Source organism: Rhamphochromis longiceps, linkage group LG7 (genome assembly GCF_057381845.1).
Source record: "Rhamphochromis longiceps isolate RC_006_pf linkage group LG7, R_longiceps_female_GT1.1, whole genome shotgun sequence".
Classification (NCBI taxonomy): domain Eukaryota; kingdom Metazoa; phylum Chordata; class Actinopteri; order Cichliformes; family Cichlidae; genus Rhamphochromis; species Rhamphochromis longiceps.
In genome coordinates this window covers 71,211,985-71,234,194 of record NC_140563.1, presented here as the reverse complement: position 1 = coordinate 71,234,194, position 22,210 = coordinate 71,211,985, and the positions used below count along the sequence as shown (strand labels likewise).

The window sequence follows — 22,210 nt, the reverse complement described above, 5'->3', positions numbered from 1 at the left end:
TGTGTAATTCAGATATTTCCACTTAAACGAACATCTTTAATAAGAATACGAGCCTGTTTGTAATCGGATGGCAGCAACACGACAGCTCCATGTTCCCACTGTGCAGCCTGTCCTCTTAACTACAGTCTGTTCGAGGTGGTGTCCTGCAGGTCTTAGACATGTCCCTGATCCAGCACAGCTGATTTAAACGGCCTCATCAGCATGTGTTGAAGTTCTGCAGAGGCCTGGTAATTAGAGCAGGGCGATATGACCAAAAATATCACGATATACATTTGAAAATTTGCAATAACGATATAACTGATGATATAATTGACAAAATACTTTACTCCACTTTATTAGTGCAAAAAAACCCTTGAGGGTAAACTGAGTGCCAGTTGGAGCGCAGCCATCAGAAATCTGATCGCTTCCTGCTCGTCCAGTCTGAGCGGGCTGGCGCTCACTGAAGCACAAACGATGCATTTGTGCACGGAGGTCGGAGCAGGCATGCGGCTGTTTTTAATCAATGTTTGCTCCACACAAACGTTAAACTCCTAGCAGGCTTTAAAGAGTTCATTCAATATTAGGGCTTTAAAATAAGAGCACCTTTGCTTGATCCAGATCAAAATCATCCTACTTTATCTTAAACGTCTTAATAACAACTGTTCAACTTCAGGAAGTCAAGACTCAGCACCCTTCATCGCTTCCACACCTGCAGTTCCCCTGATGTCCACTAGAGGCTCTGCAGTGAGTCATGTTAAAATAAACATGCTCGCCGGCTGACGCAGGAACTGAACGCCTGTACACGCTGTGTCATAACTCACCCGTTTGAACTGGGATCAGGTGCTTTTGTTCCACCAGAAAAGGTTTAAAACGGTCGTTTGGCTGTGAGTCACCACGCTCTGTCACAGAAGAGTTTAAATTTGCTTTGATGTGAGAATCCATGACTTGCATAGGTACTGCTGACCTCTGATTGGATGATAAGTTCAGAGCAGGTGTGTAAAATCAGCACCAGTGAGCATTACAGGTGTGCGTTACCTGTTGCTCATGTGTCACCAGCACGGCCTTGTTGTGCAGCGCCAACAGCATTTCCCTCGTCCCGCCCCAAACATCAGCACGAGGCTTCAGCTCAGCACCCCCCCCGTCGTCCAGCGAGGCCAGTCCAACATCACACCTGATCAGTAATCAGTAATTACCTGACTGCTGAAGCCGACTTCTCCTTTAAACAAGCTCACTGATTGGACAGAAGCATTTCCTGTGACCTCACAATGAAACCAAACACAGCATTGGCGACAAACAGGCTTTTATTTTGAAAGTCACAGTTGACTGGGCATGGTCACCTACACAAACGTGTACGTTTTCAGGACTCGTCTACACGTGAAGACTCTTAGCACACAGATAACAGACAGGAAGTGCTCACAGCGTACGACAAGACAAACATCATTCAGCCAATGAGGATGGAGGATGAGGTCGGCTAACGCCGGCTCAACGTTCAGGCGAAGTTCTTCTTCAGGAAGTTGATGAGGCCGTTGGTGGACGAGTCGTGGGAGGTCACCTCCGAGTCGTACTTCAGCTCCGGCTCGATCTTCTTGGCGAGCTGCTTCCCGAGCTCCACCCTGCGGCGGAAAGAGGCGGGTCAGCAACACAACTTTACACAGCAACGCTGGTTGGTCAACAACAATTATTTTGTAAGGGAAACGTACGGAAGACCGCTGGTACCAATGAGGCAAGTTTGACTAAATCCGGTTGTTCAGTCTGACGTCACTAGCCGTGTCTGGGTCTAAACTCCGCTGCAGGTCCATATATCAAACGATCACTGTGGCATTACTGAGAGTTGAAAACTGTCTAAAGTCTTTCCTCTTTAATAAAATGATCAGCATTCTGCTCTACCAGGTGTAACAATTGAGTTTAACATCCAGGCATCCATGAAAACGGAATTTATGACATTTAACGGAGTTAGAAGTTAGCAGGGAGTTAGCTCGCTAGCTTCTATCTAAATACAATATAGCATGTCCTGACTGCGGGGTTTTGGAAACAAATTCAAACGTACAGCTCTGTTATCACTTCCAGCATAAATGAAGACAGAAAACTAAACAGCAGTGACGTTTGTAGGGTTACTGAAGTTGGGCTAGCTGCTATATAATGATGTGCTACGTGACCGCTAGCGACACAGCTATGTTAGCATAATATAAACAAGCTAACTTTTTTTCCACTCGATAAAAGTTAACGTGAGTGTTCTCGGTGGTCAGGAACAAATGTAATCGCATGGCAGGATGCTGTAAAAGGACCAAACTTCAGCCAGGAGAACAACTGAGATAATCTATCCACAATACGAGGTTAGTCATTCATATACTGCTGCATGGGCTGGGCTGTAGTTACATCCTAAGGTTTTAAAAACTGAGCTTAAATAAATGATTAGTGGTAATAAAAGCCGAGGGAGGTCAACAGTGATCACTGACTGTTTTAGGAGCTTTTTGAGATCAAATAGAAGAAAATACAAAACATTAAACATGTTAACAACACAAAAGCCATATTAAACGCAGACTACTTTAGACCCGGAAGTAGGATTCGTCGCGTCATCACTGAACAACTGGATATATAATAATAAAAGGCGCCTTTAAAGACCCTCAAGGTTACCTGACATAAGCACAAAATGAAAACATGTAAAACTAGACTAAGACGGAGTCACGATGAAGAGTAAGCAGTTCTGAATACATGTTTTAAGACGTGATAAAATAAATACAGTGAAAATTCATTGTTTTAATTTAAATACAAAAAACCCAACAACTTTAACCCTTTAAGACCTACCATAGAACCAAGTCCGCCAGAGCTTATATTATATTTGTACATGCTGTGGAGCCATCTTTGGGAGCATTTCAAGTTGCTATACATCAATACAACAATTATAGCCCAGATTTTAATAATATGTCTGCATTAAGTGCATAGTAATTACATAAATTGCAAAAAAAGTGCAATAAACTACAAAAAAAAATGAAAATCGTTTTTGTTTTTTTAACATATATTTCTAGTTAGAGAAATTTAAGAGGTTTATCCCTCAAAACTGCAAATACAAAAAAGTTGCACAAACTAGTTTCCCACCACAGGAAATTTATTTTGAGTGTCTTCATAGTTTTATTTTTGAAATACACCAATTTTTATATACTGCAGGAAAAACGAAAATAAATATTATAATGCAAATTTGCAAAAAAGCAGCATGTGCATCAAAATAAACTATTTCCAGCAGAGCAATATGAGTCCTAAGCATCACAGAAAGTCATAAAGTCAAACATAACTTTTAAAAACACCAGTATAGGCTCATGAGGCCCTGATGGTAAAAAAAAAAAAAAAAAACTACATTTCCGCGAAAATGACGTCACTTCCGGTTTCGGGCAGGACATGGCGGACATGCAAAAGTTCGCGCTGATGGACGTAGGAAGTGTTATGAACAGCTGATCGGATCGGCAAAGCGTGTTTCTGGAATATTATGTTTTTGTTGCTGCAAGAGCTTTTTATGCAGTTTTTGCAAAGCTGTATGTGGAAGGAAACTGTGACCGAGGACAAGCTGATGGCATCAGATGCAAGTACAACTCCTCCGGTTTCATATGCAAAAAAATATATATATATATTGTGCTAGCTTACGTGGTTGCAGTGCTGCCGGGATTTAAAAATAGTTACGCAAAACAGAGCGTGCCCGCTCCGACCGGCTCTAAAGGGTTAAGTTATTTAAAAAAGGGAACGTATGGAGGTCTATTAGTGGCAGCAAAGTGACCGTTCAAGATCGTTAAAAAATTTTTAAAAAATGAATGTTTAATTGTAAAATAAAACCCAAACGTGGAAGCTTAATCTACCTTAAACCCGAGTTTAGCCCCGCCCAGGTGTGACTCACCCCCACTGGTCGTAGCTGTTGATGTCCCACATGACGCCCTGGACGAAAATCTTGTGCTCGTACATGGCTGAAAGAACAACACAGCTGTGTCAGACTCCTCCTCTTTAAATGGACACACCTGAGACGTTATTGGTGCAACTGAAGTTTACAGTAACCGGAGATCACCTGCAGTGACTCCGCCCACAGCAGCACGTTTGATTAAAAAGCCAGTACTCACCGACCAGAGCTCCCAGTATGAACGGGGTGAGCTTCTTGAAAACGATCGAGTTGCTCGGCTTGTTCCCCAGAAACACCTGCAGAGAAAAACATCATTTAAACGCTGGAACGTCGACACGCTGTACAGTCACCTGACTGTTTCTACTCTGATGGTCACACACAGGTGTGTCCAGGTGTGCGCTCTTACCTTGTGCGGCAGCAGCTTCTCCAGAGCATCTCCCGACATGCCGGCGGCCTCCAGCTCTTTCCGGGCCTCGTCCGGAGTCTTTCCCTTCATCAGCGCTTCGGTCTGAGCCAGGAAGTTTGCCACCAGGATCTGCATGAAGCACACAACACCCGTGAGGCGTTACATCATCCAGGTGTGCTCTCGGTTCCTCCAGCTAATCAGTTCAGCCTGGCTAAGGTAACAAATGTCCAGACCTTGTGGTGGAGGTTGTTTCTGATTGGATGCTGAGACTGAGCAGGAATGAGGAAGTCAGCAGGAATCATACGAGTGCCTGAGGAAGGACAAGCAGTCTGTTAACTCTGGGTATTGATCACAGGCTGTTCAGACGCACGAGGCGGCGAGCTCCAATCAGATCAGACCAAAGAAGAAAACTCTGTCTGGCCTCAGTGATCCAGAATAATCCGGCTCCCTCTGCTGTGGGGGTGGGGGGGGGGGGGGGGGGGGGGGGGGGAAGCATTCGACGCCACCAATCATCTGTGGAAGGAGCCCTGTGGTATCCAATCACAGCATCTCGAATGTTCTCAGATCAATAAGCAGCAGATCAAAGACACTCAGGTGTGCCCCTCTCACGTCTCTTATTAAATAAAAGACATCTGATTATGTTTACAAAAGGACCTGTACAGGTGTTTCCACAGGGGGAGGAGCTTCAGCTTCAGGCTCGGGCGCTCCAGGTACGCGGCACGTCGTCTGTGACCATTTTAACTCACCTGTGCTTGGATCATGAAGGTTTGTGTGACCTACGCTGGGGCTGCAGGTGTGACAAGCTGCCCTGATGTTCACTAACGAGCGGTCACTGTTACATAATTAAAGGGTGGAGCTTCACCTTGGTGGATGAGCTGGTAGAAGGCGTGCTGCCCATTGGTCCCCGGCTCGCCCCACACGATTGGTCCAGTGTGGTAGTTGACGCGGGCGCCATCTTTGGTGATGTACTTCCCATTGGACTCCATGTCGCCCTGAAGACCAAACAGACGGGTCATCAGCGCCGACATTCATCACGAACACGAAACTCCACCCCCACGCCGCAGTCTGATGTAATGTAAGGTTTCTGTGGTCTCCTGCGCGTTACGTGACGCAGGCGTCACACCTGCAGACCCGCCTCCCTGCGTCACTGACCTGCTGGAAGTAGGCGGCGAAGCGGTGCATGTACTGGTCGTAAGGCAGCATGGCGTGGGTCTCTGCCTGGAAGAAGTTGATGTACCAGACGCCAAGCATGGCGAGTAGCACGGGGGCGTTTTGCTCCAGGGGGGCACTGCGGAAATGGTTGTCCTGGGAGGAGGGGGGAGGAGAGTTTAGGTTCATGCTCCTGCTGTCAGGCTGCACACGCTCTGCTGACTGCAGGTGAGATGTTCACCTGCAGTCAGCAGAGCGTGTGCAAGTATTGTGCACAGAGCGCGTGCAGAAACAAAGGGCGCCATTCTCTCGCCTTTCACATTCGAGCCCGAGTTGTGAAAGTGTCCTGTTCAGTAACTTGACGGGAAGCGTGGAAACATTTCAGAGTGACGCAACGATCAAATAACACGTGTTGAAATCCATTTTTGTCCCGCGGACGAACGTGAAGTAACTCGCTCGCAAGAAAGCAGAAGAGACGGCGGCGTACCATCCAGTGAGCTCCGGAGAGAAGCTGCTCGAAGTTCTCAAAGCCTGAAACACAAAACAAACCAGAGTTTATCAATCAGGCTCTCAGAAGGAGGGACAACAACTCAGTCGTGCACATATCAACAGGCTGAAGCTCAGCTCGCTGCAGAGCAGCTTTGCTTGATTCTCAGTCCAGAATAATCCTTCTTTCCTCTGACAGGACGACGCCATCACTGACTGATAACTTTGCCCCGGCGACAGCAGAGTCACAGACGTACCCACGTGCAGAGCGATGGACAGACCGATGGCCGACCACAGCGAGTAGCGACCTCCGACCCACTGAGGACAAGCAAACATGACATCACACAGTCACTCCACCAATCAGAGCACAGGCAGGGCAGCAGATCGTCAAAATAAAAGCAGTGACAGGAAGCAGCGAGCTCGCACTGAGCCGCTTTCTGTCAGTTTGTTTTCAGCAGAAGGATGGCAGCGTTAACCGAGGTCACGACAGGAGCGACCTCACGAGAAACACGAAGGAACTCCGACTACGGTAAAAATGACGAGCTCCTTAAATCTGAAGAAAAGCGATGAATTTAACTGTGAAGGAGCCAGAATCAACACAAACGAATATTATTAAATAAATAACGAGGGTCGACTCAAAAACCTGTTACCCAGGTTACACGTCACCAGCCCGCCGCTGAAAACCATCCGAGTCACATGCATTCATAGTGACATCATCCTCCTCATCATCGTAACAGGCGCACTTACGTCCCAGAACTCGAACATGTTCGCCGTGTCGATGCCGAAGTCCTTCACCTTAGCCTGAAGGAGGCGGAGACAGAGAGGCTGCAGATGATCTGATTAGAGCAGCGTGTGTGTCTGCCTGTGTGTGCATGAGAGCGTGTGTGTGTCTGTCTGCGTGTGTGTCTGTCTGCGTGTGTGTGTGTGTGTGTCTGCGTGTGTGTCTGTCTGCGTGTGTGTGTGTGTGTGTCTGCGTGTGTGTCTGTCTGCGTGTGTGTGTGTGTGTCTGCCTGTGTGTGCATGAGAGCGTGTGTGTGTGTCTGTCTGCGTGTGTGTGTGTGTGTCTGCGTGTGTGTGTGTCTGCGTGTGAGCATGTGTGTGTGTCTGCCTGCGTGTGTGTGTGTGTGTGTCTGCGTGTGAGCATGTGTGTGTCTGTGTGTGTGTCTGTCTGCGTGTGTGTGTCTGTCTGCGTGTGTGTGTGTGTCTGTCTGCGTGTGTGTGTGTGTGTCTGCGTGTGTGTGTGTGTGTCTGCGTGTGTGTCTGTCGGCGTGTGAGCATGTGTGTGTCTGCGTGTGTGTGTGTGTGTCTGCGTGTGTGTCTGTCTGCGTGTGTGTGTGTGTCTGCGTGTGTGTGTGTGTGTCTGCGTGTGAGCATGTGTGTGTCTGCGTGTGTGTGTGTGTGTCTGCGTGTGAGCATGTGTGTGTCTGCGTGTGTGTCTGTCTGCGTGTGTGTGTGTGTGTCTGCGTGTGTGACTCACTGAGTTGGTGGACAGAGCCACAAAGTGTTTGGCCACAGCAGATTTCTGTGGAGGATGAGAGGAGAGAAGCTCGTGAGCGTGATGGAGAGATCACCACCCGACCCCCTGACCCCTGACCCCGTCTGCCTCCATTTTAAAGCGACTGTGTGTTTTAGAGCAGCTGCGTCAGGCTCGGGTCTACTCACGTCGGCGGCGGTCTGCAAGAACCAGTCTTTGGCGGACTCGGCGTTGGTGATGGTCTCCTGGGTGGTGAAGGTCTGAGGAGGTCAGAGTGAGGAACGGAGAGTTAGCAAACAGTAACTCAAACCAATAGTCTCTCGAAACTGAAAGCAACCGACTGAGCACGCTCAGACCCAGGAGTTAGGCGTGTGTGACCTTGGAGGCAATGATGAACAGGGTGGTCTCGGGGTTCAGCTTGGCGAGCGTCTTGGCCAGGTGAGTCCCGTCGATGTTGGAAACGAACCAAACGTCCGGTCCTCCCGCCGAGTACGGCTTCAGAGCCTCCGTCACCATCAGAGGGCCCTGAACGCACCACAACACAGTGAGTCACATGACTGCTGACGCGCGTGCGAGAGCTCAGCGGTCACTCACCAGGTCGGAGCCTCCGATGCCGATGTTCACCACGTCAGTGATGCTCTTCCCGCTGAAGCCTTTCCAGTCACCACTGCGAACTTTCTGTAAACGCACGACACAAAGGTCACGACCTCCAGGCGTCACACGCATTGACACACGCTCACAGACACACACTCACCTGGCAGAACGCCTTCATCTTGTCGAGCACCCTGTTGACCTCGGACATCACGTCTTCGCCGTCGACGAGGATCGGCGTGTTGGAGCGGTTCCTCAGAGCGACGTGGAGCACGGCCCGGCCCTGTGAGCGCATGCGGTAACAACAACGGGGTTAGCAGCGACCCCCTCACACAAACGCACGCGCTGATGTCGGAGTCACCTCCGAGTCTGAGGGCCACCTCACACTGGGATATATCACCATGGCAACAGATGCTGTGACCCTACCCTGCTCTCAGGTTAGAGATCAGCAGGTGTGACATCACCATACTGATCAATCAGATCTGTGGAATCCCCCGATCAGGTCAGGATCCATCAGCACGTTCAAACAGGCTGAACTTTATTGATACAGGAGCCATTTACAGTGTTTGGTAAAATTATAACAGCTTCCTGTGATCGATGACGTCACCACACAGCCTGTTTTAAGTGATACAAACGTGTTTGCGTAAATATTTAAGATTTGTGATCCATCGTGTTGATCAGGAGCTGCTCAATCAGCCGCTGCTGAGCAATACATTGACCTTCAGTGTGTGTGTGTGTCAGCAGCTCTGAGTCTGCGCGGTGTCAGGTGGAGGATGAAGAGCGTCTCTGAAACCAACAAAATAAAGCCATCGTGGTGCGTTTGAGTGTCAGTTGGAATTTAGATGCGTACAGGTCGAGCCTGCGCAGGTGTACTTTAACGCGAGTGCACACACACACCTGAATCATTTATTCGCTCTACAAACCTTTGCTCGATCGACCTGATAAACACCTTCGTGGGATTAATGATGGATAAGTGAAGCTAGAGGAAAGCGGTCACGTGACCTTCGTTCCCCTTTTAGTTTCTACGTGGACGTGTGAGGAGGCGTTACCTCGGTGAAGTTGATCTTCTCTCCGGAAAACATCCTCTTCCGCGCCTCCTCCAGCCCCCGAGACTTGGCCTGCACACAGGAAACACACGGGCAGCAATCAGGTGACTTCAGGAAGCTCATTTCACCACCAGGAAGCGGTGACATGTCGACACGGCGCCCGCCACTGGTGCCGTGGCGCAACGCTTCTCTTTCCAAATAAAGTGTGGAAACCTTCCTGTTTCACTGGAGCTCTGAGCAGATAAGGCACGCCTCCTCCGCTCACCTTTAGCTGAACCTGCTGCTACAGGTGAGCTCCAGCTGCCTTTCAAAATCAAAGACCGAGTGTGTTCTCACCAGGGCCAGGAGCATGGCCAAGATGTCCTGGTTGATCAGGTTCTTGGAATAATCGATCAGGATGTCGCCATCATCCGTCTGCAGGGTGGTGCTGTGAGCAGAGCCAAAAACCTTTATTTACACCCAGTTTCACAGACACGCACAGAGCAGCCAAACACAGGACCTGAACAACAACAGAGCAACCGCCTGAGGGTGATGACCGCAGCATCACCCTCAGCTGACCGTGTGAGGGTCCAGGAAACGCCTCACACCGCCTCCTGTGATGGTTCTGCTCAGACTCCCTCAGCACGTGGGCCTCTTTCACGCGATGACTCAGTCTGTCTGCGGATGCGTCACAGCGCACGTACCCGCGGGCAGAACCGGTGCCCGGTTGTCCCACCCCCGGCTCCTGTGCTTCATTACCGCCCGCATCCCGCCCTGACATCGGGCGAGCCCGGCGGGGGGGCTCGCCCGATGTCAGGGCTAATGCTTCCATTATCGTCTGTCCGATAATGGAAGCAGAACACCTGAAACTTCCTTCAGGTGTTCTGCTTCCATTAACGGACAGACGCGCCACAGGCAACCTGTCGCTCCCGTGACAGTCTGCAACGTAAACGTCAGTATGAGGTCAACCCCACATCTGAGACCCACCTGCGAGGGCCTGGTGGTGTGTTGGTGAACGCTTAGTAAGCACGTGCGCAGGTTTGGCACAAACAGGAAATCTCTGCAGACTGTCCGATAATGGAAGCAGTCGTTTTAGCAAGCAGCTAACAGTAACCCATATCGGTAGAGGAGGGAGCCACCGGGTGTCGGGCCTCTGGTCTGCAGGTTTCGGGCTCAGTACCCGGGCGGGGGGCGATGATGACGAAGGGAGTACGGGGTGGGGGGGCTTACAGCGGAAACGCGCGGAGCGGATCGGTGACCTTGTCGGTCACCTGCGGTCACAGTCCGAGAAGGAGAATCGATAACCGGGCGGAGCGCTGAGGACCTCCAACCACGGGGATACGTCCTCCGGCTGTCCTCACCTGAACCGGCCGAAACGCTCCGGGTCGGACTCGAACAGGGCCCTCATGTTGAGGCTCGCGCCGTTTGCCTCGTGCCACTGCTTCAGCTTCTGGAAGTTTGCGTCGGCGGTCAGAGCCATGATGGCGGCTGCTCGGTGCTCGATGTGGACAAATTGAAGACGCTCCCCGGTGAGACTCGACCCTCCGCAGCCAGTACTGGACTGAATGTGGTGGGGAGTCAGGGAGGAGCACCGCGAGGAAAGAGCCGCTCCCAACCAATCACAGCATAGAACCCACCACCCGAGCTCCGCCCACAGACCCGACCTGTCACGTCCTCAAAGGCAGCGGGACTGAAGTATGGAAGCCGATTAGTGACGATGTTGCGTCGATATTGCGACAAGGCAGATCTACGGGGTTGGCATGGGCTGGCATGTGCCACCCTAAAATGCTCTCTTGCCACCCCTAGTGCCATCCTAGCTTTGCATATGACACTGTTGTTTATTAAAATAAGCTTTGTATCTTGTTCTATTTAATCTGAAACACCCCTAAAATAGTCAGTGATCACTGTCGGTCTCTCTCCGTTTTCATCATCACTGTTTATTTTAAAGCTCAGTGTTTAAACCCTTACCATGTAGCTGCAGCCCAGCCCATGCAGCAGTATATGAATGACTAACCTCGTATTGTGGATGGATTATCTCAGTTGTTCTCCTGGCTGAAGTTTGGTCTGTTTACAGCATCCTGCCATGCGACTGCATTTGTCTCTAACCATCAGGAACCCTCACGTTAACTTTTATCGAGAGGAAAAAAAGTTAGCGTTCATCCTCCAGCTTCACTGTTTATGTTATGCTAACATCTTTTATTTATTGTAGCCACTGAATTACTTGCTATTACTGTCATAAATTCAAACATCAAAGGATTAGACATAAATAACCACAAATTAATAATAAGTCAGCCTGCCGATGATACAACAGTCTTTCTAAAAAATAAAGAACAAATTCCATTGGCCTTAGATACAATAAAGATCTTTTCTGATGCTTCTGGACTACGGCTGAACCTGGACAAATGTGAACTCATGAGTATCCACAATTGTTCTCACTCTTCTTTGTACAATATACCTGTCAAAAATGAAATCAAATATCTTGGAATCTGGATAACTAAATGCATGGCTGATAGTGAAGAAAAGAATATTCAGAATACAACTGACAAATGCAAAAAAACTCTGAACCATTGGCTACAGAGAGATTTAACGTTGTTCGGCAGGATAATGTTGACCAAGGTTGAATCTTTGTCCAGATGAATCTGTCCAGCTTATTCCCTAGCCATCCCACCAAGAATTATAAAAGACATCAATAAGGTGAATTTTAATTTCATATGGAAAAATAAACATCATTATATCAGTAACAGGGACGTGATAAAAGACTATGAAGAGGTGGGTTTAAAAGCAATCGATTTTGAAATAATGAATGGCATTTTAAAGATTAATTGGCTACGATCTTTCTTGAAAAATGATAATGAGATCTGGTTCTTGATACCATCTCTTATTTTCAACAAAGTTGGGGGGATCCAATTCCTTTTAGTGTGTGATTTTGAAATTTGTAAACTATCCACAAAACTTTCCAAATTTCATCAACAAGTTTTGTTAAATTGGAAATTAATGTTTAAACATAACTTTAGTCCCCACAACGTTCCACTGTGGAACAATAGGGTGATATTGAATCGGGGGAAATCTATGTTTGTGGAAGAATGGATGACAAAACAAATTTTGTCTGTGACACATATAATGGATGAAAATGGAGATATACTTGAATTAAACAGGCTTAATGAGAAATATGACATGAGTTGCTCATCCGAGCTCTATAAAAAGGTCTCACAGAATATCCCAACAGTCCTTGTAAATACGATAAAGAACAATTTTTCAAATATACAGACTCCAAATTTACATAAAATTAAACTAGATGGTCTTGACTTGGTTAATGAAAAATGCAATATTCAGTTTTTGAGGAGGTATTTGGTTAACACCTTATATCCAGGTAGGACAAAACATTCACTCAGCTTTAAAGATTATAACAAATCTGAGATCTCGTTGATCAGAACCAAATATTTAAAATTTCCAATTCCATCCTCCTACCTATGTATAGATAGGTAGGAGGATGTAGACATATATTTATATAAATAAGTTCTTCTTTTCCCTGAGTACTATTGTCACGTTTGTGTGGGAAGAAATGGTAATTTTCTAAGGTCATCACAAAAAATGTCCCATGTCGACCAACAACAAGGAGAAAAATTAAAGGTAAAATACAAACGTAAAATCTAACTGTAGTCAAAAGTGTCCAATTATATTTTGGACTCAGAGGGGTAACCCAACAAATCCTGAAAAATTAGGTTTGAATTTTGGTGACCAGTGTTTTCATCACACTGCAGGTTTCTGACACTTTGTGTGAATTTAAGCAACAAAAAACAAAACCAACTGAAGTTACACCCGTGTTTGTAACTGAAAAACCTGATGTGTAGTTTTGTGGATTTTATACTCACTGGGCTGCATAGTTATGTATTATAGGGGCTACAGTCAAACTGCAGCCTGTCCCGGCTGCCACAGGGTGACAGGTGGGGAAACAAGCGTTCACATTCACGCCTATGGACAGCTTACAATGTCCAGTGAACCCCACCCTCCTACCTGCATGTGTTTGGACTGTGGCGGAGAGCCAGAGTACTCGGAGAGAACACACTCATGTAAAGAACATCCACACAGAGAGACCCCACCCACATGGCGGCGTTAAGCTCGGGAACTTCTTGCTGTGAGGCAACAGGCATGCCACCATGCTACCCTTATTTAATAAAAATCATATAAATATGTTTTAAAGTGTCTCCTTTGGCAGATGTAACAGCTGAACACAGCCGCTGCATTCTGTCTACAACAGAAGTCTAATCTTCTCCCATATCTGTGGACTTTGTAGCTGCTTTGCTTTCACTCTTCTGTCCAGTTCATCCCAAACCAGCTCGATGGGGTTTCAGTCTGGAGACTGTGCTGGACCTCCACGTTTACAACCTTAACGTCTCGTTCTTCGTTCCTGAGGTGGTTCTGCCACGGCTCGGACTTATGTTTGGATCATTATCTTGCTGTAGGATGAAGCCCTCACAGACTAGATGCACACCAGAGGGTCCTGCATGGTGCTGCAGAGTGCTGCGGTAGCTGTTTTGGTTCAGGGAGCCCCTCACTCTGTACCAGTCACTGACCCTGCAGCCAGCAAACAGCCCCAGACCATCACACTTCCTCCTCCGTGTTTGACAGTTGATGCCACTCACTGTGGAACCGTCCTTTCACCCACTCAATGGCGTACAAAGATCCTGTGTGATGAACTAAAGGACCTGCAGCTTGAAGTCTTCTCACAGCTGAAACTGGACTCACTACGACCACTATGAAGCTGCTTGAAGCTGTTGTCCTGTGAGCCGCCATCACACAGCTGTTCACTCTCAGGAACGTGTCCTCTGATTCGGTCGTGTCTTTGTCTGCAGACCTCTTCCTGTCACAGTTTGTTTCTGAGCCTTTGGATGCTGAAGGAAACCTCAACTTTCTTTGCAGTTTCTCTTTAAGACATTTATAAGTGTTATGATGGTCTGTCCCGGCCATCTACAGCGTACATTGTTTCAATGTCTCCAAACAGAGTTTGTTTCCCCTGCGCTGGGAGCACACGCTGGGCTCTCCAAATCATTGATAAACAGTATCCCACGTTTTTGATTTTGAGTTCACAAATACTTCTTATAACAACCAACTACTCCTGAAACTTTGGAGGTTTTAGGTCTCTGTACAGTAAAGTTACAGGAGGATACAAATAATTATCAGGCAAAATGTCCTTGATTGTTCCAATAATCCCGTCCGATACCACGTGAGAACAATAAATGCATCATTTTCTGTTGCAACCCTCACACTCAAAGGTAATGTAACAACACTCATTTTTCACAACACTAAAACATCACTCCTTCCATGTCTAATGTCTGTGATGGGGGCGGAGTAAACTGGATCCTCACGCCGTGCCCAGTGAATGCTCGCGACACAGGGGAACACGTTCTGTCGGTGATACCTGCCTCGGTACAACACTGGTCACGTCACGGCTTATTCCCCGATTCAAATCACAGCCACAGTGTCCCAAAGTTGTTTGTTTTTAAACCGATTTTGCACAGACATTTTTTTGATGTATTGATATCAGTGTTGAATATTCTTACAGTGAAAATACCCCAACTATATGTAAAATAATGCCGGCCACTTGGTTATGGCGTTCCATGTACGCCCTGCCTGCTAGCATCGTGCACCCTGCTGTTATGTGCTGGATTGTCTCATCGTTACGCAGCCTGGGGTCTTGCCTGCTGTGATAGACCCCGGCCTCCATGGATCTGTGCTCAGAGCTCGTTCCTGTGCTGCTGTGATTAGTGCCTCTGTGCTCCTTTCAGTCCAGCCACAGAGAGGATCGATCGCTTCAAACGCACCATCAGAGCGGTTCAGGCGCCGCTCTGCGTTCGTTTCACGTTCAGTCTGAGCTGCTGCAGCTTTTAGAAGAACACACCTGACTCGACGACCTGGGCTCAGCGTGGAAAACCTGTCCACGCGTCTCTGCACTCAAAGACCTGGAATTATCATCAGACCCGGGTGGAGACGCAGCTCACCTGAGGGAATGCTGAGGCAAGAGCAGGCGAAGACCCCGATGAGCGCCGAGCAGCGGCGCGCACCGATGACCTGGAGCACCTGTGGCGGCTCGCGATGACCCCGCACCAGCCTGTAACCCCGCGACACAGATCAATCACCTTTACACCAAAGTGTTGACGATGACCTCTGACCTCCAGCAGACACAATGAGCAGGCGGACACAATCAGTGACTTCAATTTATTTTGCTCGTGTCATCATTAAAAACACAATTATTTTCAACAAGTTTGATTTTTAAACACGTGTCAAAGTGCAGCTCCAACACCTACGGAGGCCCATCACGGCCAAATATAAACTCCAGTCCATCCAGCCATTACTCTGCACCTTTACTGGCCCTGATGAGCTTCCGTACTGGCCTTTAAATCAAGTCCTGTGACACATCGAGTCCAAAATCTCTCGCTTCCTGTTCAAGTCTCTCTGTGATTGGACGGCGGGGGCATCGACCTGTTGTCAATCACAGCAGCGAGAATCAAACTGAGAGGATGCGTTCACCGCCAAGGAAACCCTGAACGCATCCTGAGGTCACACTGCACGTGCCTGGCTGTGAGGGGGCGGAGTCAGGACTCACGTTAGTAAGAACCCGCCAAGAGTTTGAATATTGCTAACCTACGATGCTACAGCGAGCTCGTGCTTGTTCTACTTGACATCACTTCCTGCAGCGGCTACGGGCTCACGCGTTAGGGTAACCGTAACGCAGAGTTATTTAGTGTACGAACGAGTTAACGATGAGGAAAGTGCAAAACGCACTCTACTACGGAAGACTTTAAATGCCTAAATCAAGAAAAAGCTTCAGTTTTGTCTGCAGACGCTTTTAATGTGTCAGTGTGATTTCAATCATCTGTACGTGTCTTTAGGACTCTCACAGCTGACAGCAAACATCGAATATCACGCCTGATTTAGTTCATTTGTTTTTAATGTGTCAGAATTAAAATATTTCTAGCACTTCCTGTTGCTGCAGGTTTCATTTCTCACTCTTTATAAAGTTTATTTGACATCTTAGTTCCTGAACTATCACTGAACACGCTCAAGGAACATGAAGTGAACCATCTACAAGTTATTTTCTAAACGGTGGCATTTTAAACCTTCCATATGGTAAGTATGGAATTCTAATGAATCTGTGGGAACGGATTAATTTAAGCATTAAACGTCCTCCGTACTTCCCGCAGCACCTCCAACTGAAACAAACTATGAGGAAAAACAAAGTGGCGACAGAAAGGTGAACTTTGACCTTTCGGTTAGTGTGTGACCCGGGAAGAAAAAAAGAAAAAGAAACGCCAGTGACGTGTGCACGTCGGCGGCTACGCTAACGTGAGACCGCGACACCGAGGGAGAAAACACCAAACCCTATTCCACAACCAAAGGAAACGCGGGAAAGAAACAGCGGGTCACGACGCGTGAGGGCGAGCGGGTCGGCAACGAAGAAGAACGCAGGAAGTCTACGCAGCAGTAGAAAAATACACATTACAAAAGGTGAGAGCGAGCGGGCAGCCATTTTGGCGATGAAGTTAGAGGAAAGTAAGTGCCCGTAAAGCTACGTCAGCAGGCATTGGTCGGACAAGTCGTCACAGACGGCATGACAGAAACGCCTCGCTGCTGCCTGCGAGGATTTCTCGCCGCTGCCGCTGACAGACATGGAAGGTTACGCTGCATCAAGCATCGACACCGGTGCTGGTGACAAATACACAACTTCATTATTTTCAACAAAACAGCAACAACTACTCGTCTTCCTCTGAAGAAGCTCCGCCTCTGTGCCGACGACTCCTCCCACCGTTACTACGACGCCACTTTGTCGTCCTTCTGCAAGAAAAACAGGAACAAACGCCAACGTTAGCACCGAGAGGCGACGGACTTTAAGGTCAGAAGGACGGGGCGGAACTCCAGCTCCTACTTCCTCAAGTCATGTGTTGGTCTGACAGGAGCCCTCTAACCCCGCCCCCTGAGCCTTCACTGTCTCGAAGTTAAAACACAATAACGTGACTTCACCCGGTACGCCGACAGGTCGGCGAACTCCCGGCCGGCCTGGTTTCCTCTGTATCCTCCCCTGTAGCCGCCACCGCCTCCCTGCGGTGGCCCAAAGGAGCCCCGGCTGGCCGGGCGACCCCGCCCACCGCGATAACCTGTGCCGCCGCGGCCACGGTAGCCCTGGCGACCTCGGCTCTGACGCAGAGGGATGCCGAAGGTTTCAGCGTTCATCCGCCGCTCCTCCGCCCACGTTTGCCTCCGCTCCCTGCAAGAGAAACAAGCGGCGGTGAGCGAGAGACGCGGCACGCTACACACAGGAAGTGGTCGGGGCTATGGTTAAAGCGACTCACCTCGGGAACCCCGACCCTCCGGACCGCTCGCTCGTCTTCCTGCCGGACAGAAAACATTTCCATTGTTAGTGACCGCGCCCCCTTCAGTGTACAGAAGCCACGCCCACACTGACAGCACTCGTACCTCGTGTCATCGCAGGAGATGTTGTCGAAGAACGACTTGGACTTGTCGTAGTAGCAGTTGGGCCCGAGCGGGTCGCACTCGTCGTCGGCATTGCTCTCACTATTCTGAGTCTCCACGCCAGAGTCGCCTTTATCCTCGCCGTTGAGTGCCTTCTCGTCTGCGAGGCGAACAACAGAAACGGGACACGCTCAGACGAACGTTACGCTTAACGCTGCATTTCGGCCCACCGTCGGTGACCTCACCTCGGAGCTTCAGCTTGCTCTGGAACTCGCGCTCCAGCTCCTCCTTGTTGAACTGCGCGTTGGCGCTCTCGAAGTCAAAGTCCTTCTCGAACTTCATTGGGCCGTCCCGGCGCACATTGAAGCGTCCTCTGCCGCGGTGACCGCCTCCTCTGCCGCGTCTGTTAGACGGAGCACCCGCGGCAGCTGAAGAATAGAGGGAGGACGAGGAGGACATTAGTTACCGTGGTAACTAGAGGGGGAGACACGAGGACGTGAACTGAGGCACATCCACGATGACGGACGACCTCGCAGCACTTCGAGGTAATGTCACATGTTAGCAATCACACATGCAGGTAACAGGAAGTCAGGTGACACTCAACTGACTTCCAGTTACCTGATAGGACACTGTGAGGATGGACGTCACGCTCCGATTGGCTCATACTGTAAACACAGAGCGGTATGTGTGGTGCCGACGCCGCATCTACAGCCTCACCTCTCCTCGTGTCCACGCTCTCCTGCGAGTGCTGCGCCTTCTGGCTGCTCTGTCCTGAGGAGGCTGTGCGGCCATGGGTGGGGCTTCGGCGTCCCAGGCCAGGAGCCGGTGCAGTAGTGGTGGTGGCTGAGGGGGCGGCGCTGGCTGCCTGATCCAGGACCGGACTCTTCCTCAGAGGGTCCAGGTTACCTGGGCTGGTTCGACCTGCAGAACCGGGGAAAGGTCACAGTTAGTGCGGCGCTACTCGATCATCAATGATCACGCCGAGAGAAACTCATATCAGAGAAACTGAGCAGGGCGTGTAGGTGTTCCTCACTTCCTGCTTCAGCACTGCAGGAGGACAGGAAGTGACTCATACAACTCTTCAGCATCACACGGTGATGAAGCAGCGCAGGAATTTGTGCTGACCTTTGAAGTCATTTAACACAAAGTAAAGATTGCACAATAAAGCAAAAACATTAAAAGGCGAACTGCGATGGGTCCATGACACGATCACGTGAAACAAACATTTGCAGTAACAGTAAAGGCGAAATTCTCGCTGCGTCTCTGCTGCAATCGGGATTTCTTATAACAACTGGCGAGCAGACACAACGCGCTGCGAGCGGCAGCTTCAACATCGCAGCTGACTTTTAATCCTCTGGACCGCGTGGAGGTCATGTGGAGCAGGAAATGAAGGCCTTGATGGCTCAGTCACGCCAACGCCACAAACCACCCCTGCTCGCTTCCTGTGGCATGAGTTATGTGGCACAAGGGTCACAGACAGACCCTCAACTAGGGCTGGGCCATATTATACCGTTCACGGTAATACCGGTATAATGTTAGGCAACGATAGGAAAATGAAATATCGCGATAGAATGGGAGTAAAACGCGCGTGCGCAGTGGCTTTGTTTTCATACGCACATGGCCGATTGTTGAGTGAAACAGATGAACCAGAATTGGTTTGTAAAAATGGTGCAACTTCAGTGATGTGGAACTGGTTTGGTGTTTGTCCGTCAGATACACGACAAAGCACATTTTTTTGCAGAACATGCAAGCGGCCGTTGTTATTGTCGTATTTGTCGGACTAAGATGCCCTTAAATCTGGGAGTAATCTGGGTCCTAAACTCCGTATAATTCAGGTCAAACAACACTGCAGCATCACTGAGAGTTAAAAACTGTCTAAATTCTTTCATCTTTAATAAAACGATCAGCATTGCTGCTTTACCAGGTGTAACTATGAAGTTTAACTTCCAGGCATCCATGAAAACAAAAGTTATTACATTTAACGGAGTTAGAAGTTAGCAGGAAGCTAGCGGAAGTTAGCTCGCTAGTTTCGCTAGTTACCTAAGCATGATATTGCATGTTCTGACTGAGAGATTTCTGAAAAAATTCAAACGTACAGCTCTGCTATCACTTCCAACATAAATGAAGACAGGAAACTAAACAGCAGTGACGTTTGTAGGGTTACTGAAGTTGGGCTAGCTGGTATATAATGATGTGCTACGTGATCGCTAGCGACACAGCTATGTTAGCATAACATAAACAGTGAAGCTGGAGGACGAACACTAACACTTTTCCACTTATAAAAGTTAACGTGAAGGTTCCTGATGGTTAGAGACAAATGCAATCGCATGGCAGGATGCTGTAAACGGACCAAACTTCAGTCAGGAGAACAACTGAGATAATCCATCCACAATACGAGGTTAGTCATTAATACACTGCAACAACATGGGAATAGAGCAGCTGCCGGAGAATTCAACATTAATGAATCAATGGTACAGAAGTGGAGGAAGCAAGAAGAATGAGTTTAATAAAGTTTGATTTATCTGACTGCTTTGTTTCGCTTAATGTGCCTTATAATCCCGTGCACCTTATGGTCCGAAAAATGTGTACTGCACACTGCAGTTTAATGTTGCAAAGCACCTCTTTTTAACTTCAGTGGATATTATACATGGTTATGCTCAGGATATGTCAGCCCATTTCTACTGGAAATGCCTTTTGGTTAAACTTTCAGCAAGGAATTTGCATTTGCACTGTTACATTTTTATAAAGCTTTAATGTACATAAAAACCAGCTTCTTGTTTAAGTGAAAATAAATGGAAGGTTGTCTTTTTGCACTAGTAATGTTGTGGAGTTGTATTTTGTCTCGCATCAATTATATCGTCAGTTATATCGTTATCGCAAATTTTCAAATATATATATATATCGTGATAAATATTTTTGGCCATATCGCCCTGATCTACCCTCAACCCTTGGATTTCATGCCCGGCGAGAACCCCACCCCCCCTGCTTACCTGCAGCACCAAGCTGCGGCGACACCAACGGGCTGCTGTTGAACTGGCTGTAGGCGGGGACCGGAGCTCGGCTGAAGAGGCCGTAGGAACCGGCTGACTGGAATGGGGTTGGCGCCGTGGCGGACGAGGAGCTGGAGCTCATAGATGACTGCAGGAGGAGGAAGAAAGGTTAAAGGTCACATCAGCTCCTCGTTTCATTTCTCGCAGAAAACTGAAACAGGAAGCCTAATTTGTCCCTTTCACAGTAAAGGTCCTGTGATAGCAGAGGGGACAGATTAAAATAAAGCTCTCTCACACATAGCTCAGCTTACAGGAAGTGGTGGAAATAATATTTCAACATAAGATAGACTGGAAGTGGATCGGTCAGGACCCTCAGGTCAGAGGGGCCAAGTCCAATCAGACAGCCCACAGGCCAAACACGACCTTGCCTCCTCAGGACGGGCGTACCTGGACGATGGCAGGGTCCTGGGGCAGCGAGCAGGTGGGTTTGGGTGGCTCGCACACGGTCAGGTCCTTGATGTCGCTGCCTCTGAAGATGATGTACTCAAACGTGTCATCCCGAGGCGGAATTGGCCGGTCGGTGGGCCGGTCTTCAGTGCCGAACGAACGAACTGTCAGAGGAGGAAACAAAGTGCTGCTAGAATCACAGGTCAAAGGGGAAACAGGGTTCAAACCACCCCTCTTAAATTCACCCTAATGGAGCACCAAATGCTAATTAGAGCAGAACAGTAGTCTAGGTGATGCCCCTACTACAGAGAGGAGAGCATTGGGTGACCTAGTTATTGATCGTCAGGCACCTAATGGCGGTCAGAGGAGCTGTGGTCTGAGCTGGGAGGAGACCGGACACATCTCCTCTCAGATCACCCGGAATACCTGCAGAGGGCTCTGGGAAATCTAAGGAAACACATATACATACAGCCCTCACTCTGGTGTGTGTTGTTTTTTTTTTTTTTGTTCCTGCTCTGTCACAGGTCACGTGACACCGTGCTTCACTCGCACAACATAACGCTTGGACATAGCACCACAAAACCACGCGATCCACTATACTACTTGTCCCGGCTCCGCCTGCACCGGTCTGTGACGTGCACTCAGTGACGTCAGAGAGTGCGGCGAGCAGGTGAGGCTGACCGGAAACGAGCATGGTGTCGGCTTCCTCTACTGGCTAGCGTTAGCCGGTTAGGTGAATCACCTGTTACTCTATCTGCGCACAGAGAGCTGGTGTGAGCCGTCACAGCAGTTTAGCCTCCCTTTATCCGCTTGAACCCGAATAAGTCGGTGCAGTTTCATGCTAGCTCGGCAGAACACGCTTTTTGTGACGAATGTTAGCATGATAGTGTTAGCCAATGGGTTTAGTTTAGCGTGCTAAGCTCGGCTAAAACTGCTAATCACCGTTGTTTACGCCCGCGCAGCCGCAACTCAGCAACACAAACAAAGCTTAAACCGAGCAAGAGCATAGCCGCGAGCCCTCCACTCACGCGGCAGTGCTACCTTTAGCCAGCGCCACTGTCGAGTTCTCGGTGTCGATGGTGTAGAGGATGCCTTCGTAGCGGATCTCGGCCTTGGAGATCAGGCTGATCTTGCTGCCGAGGTAGGGGGTCCCGCCGCTCATGGTGCTGTCCGTGACTGGGAGCTTCTAGCAGAGAAACGGACAGGCGCCTTGTGTGAAGTACACGCGAAACAGAAACGATCCTTCGGGGGGTCTGTGTGTGTTGACTCTACTGCGCTCCGCGGCTACAACATGGCTACCTGCTCCTCCATCTG

At 48.8% G+C, this 22,210-nt stretch overlaps 2 protein-coding genes across 2 annotated transcripts; both read right to left on the bottom strand.

Moving 5' to 3' along the window:
- Positions 1-1,262: 1,262 nt before the first annotated feature.
- Positions 1,263-10,565, bottom strand: LOC146666978 (glucose-6-phosphate isomerase-like). The gene is made up of 18 exons (XM_085415135.1): positions 10,352-10,565; positions 9,348-9,438; positions 9,015-9,083; positions 8,129-8,248; positions 7,969-8,052; positions 7,753-7,899; positions 7,563-7,634; positions 7,378-7,422; positions 6,648-6,701; positions 6,158-6,218; positions 5,902-5,945; positions 5,418-5,570; positions 5,128-5,257; positions 4,499-4,575; positions 4,266-4,394; positions 4,080-4,155; positions 3,863-3,929; positions 1,263-1,592 (listed from the first exon to the last, which is right to left on the bottom strand). The coding sequence occupies exons 1-18, from the start codon at positions 10,468-10,470 to the stop codon at positions 1,469-1,471; spliced, it is 1,662 nt and encodes a 553-aa protein (XP_085271261.1). The 5' UTR covers positions 10,471-10,565; the 3' UTR covers positions 1,263-1,468.
- Positions 10,566-16,219: 5,654 nt separating this feature from the next.
- On the bottom strand, positions 16,220-22,204 carry lsm14aa (LSM14A mRNA processing body assembly factor a). The gene is made up of 9 exons (XM_085415136.1): positions 21,938-22,204; positions 20,897-21,060; positions 20,450-20,597; positions 18,177-18,380; positions 17,705-17,887; positions 17,463-17,619; positions 17,339-17,377; positions 17,010-17,253; positions 16,220-16,823 (listed from the first exon to the last, which is right to left on the bottom strand). The coding sequence occupies exons 1-9, from the start codon at positions 22,056-22,058 to the stop codon at positions 16,800-16,802; spliced, it is 1,284 nt and encodes a 427-aa protein (XP_085271262.1). The 5' UTR covers positions 22,059-22,204; the 3' UTR covers positions 16,220-16,799.
- Between the last annotated feature and the right edge of the window lie 6 nt (positions 22,205-22,210).

Bases quoted from the DNA above. Each gene is read 5' to 3' on its own strand.
- LOC146666978 (XM_085415135.1), bottom strand. From the start codon at position 10,470: ATGGCTCTGACCGCCGACGCAAACTTCCAGAAGCTGAAGCAGTGGCAC. The intron at 8,053-8,128 runs GTGAGTGTGTGT...GTGCGTTTACAG, and splicing joins AGATGAAGGCGTTCTGCCAG to AAAGTTCGCAGTGGTGACTG. The intron at 6,219-6,647 runs GTAAGTGCGCCT...GCTTGTCCTCAG, and splicing joins ACATGTTCGAGTTCTGGGAC to TGGGTCGGAGGTCGCTACTC.
- lsm14aa (XM_085415136.1), bottom strand. From the start codon at position 22,058: ATGAGCGGCGGGACCCCCTACCTCGGCAGCAAGATCAGCCTGATCTCC. The intron at 20,598-20,896 runs GTACGCCCGTCC...CTCCTCCTGCAG, and splicing joins AGGACCCTGCCATCGTCCAG to TCATCTATGAGCTCCAGCTC. The intron at 18,381-20,449 runs GTAAGCAGGGGG...CCGGTTCTGCAG, and splicing joins GCCGCAGCTTGGTGCTGCAG to GTCGAACCAGCCCAGGTAAC.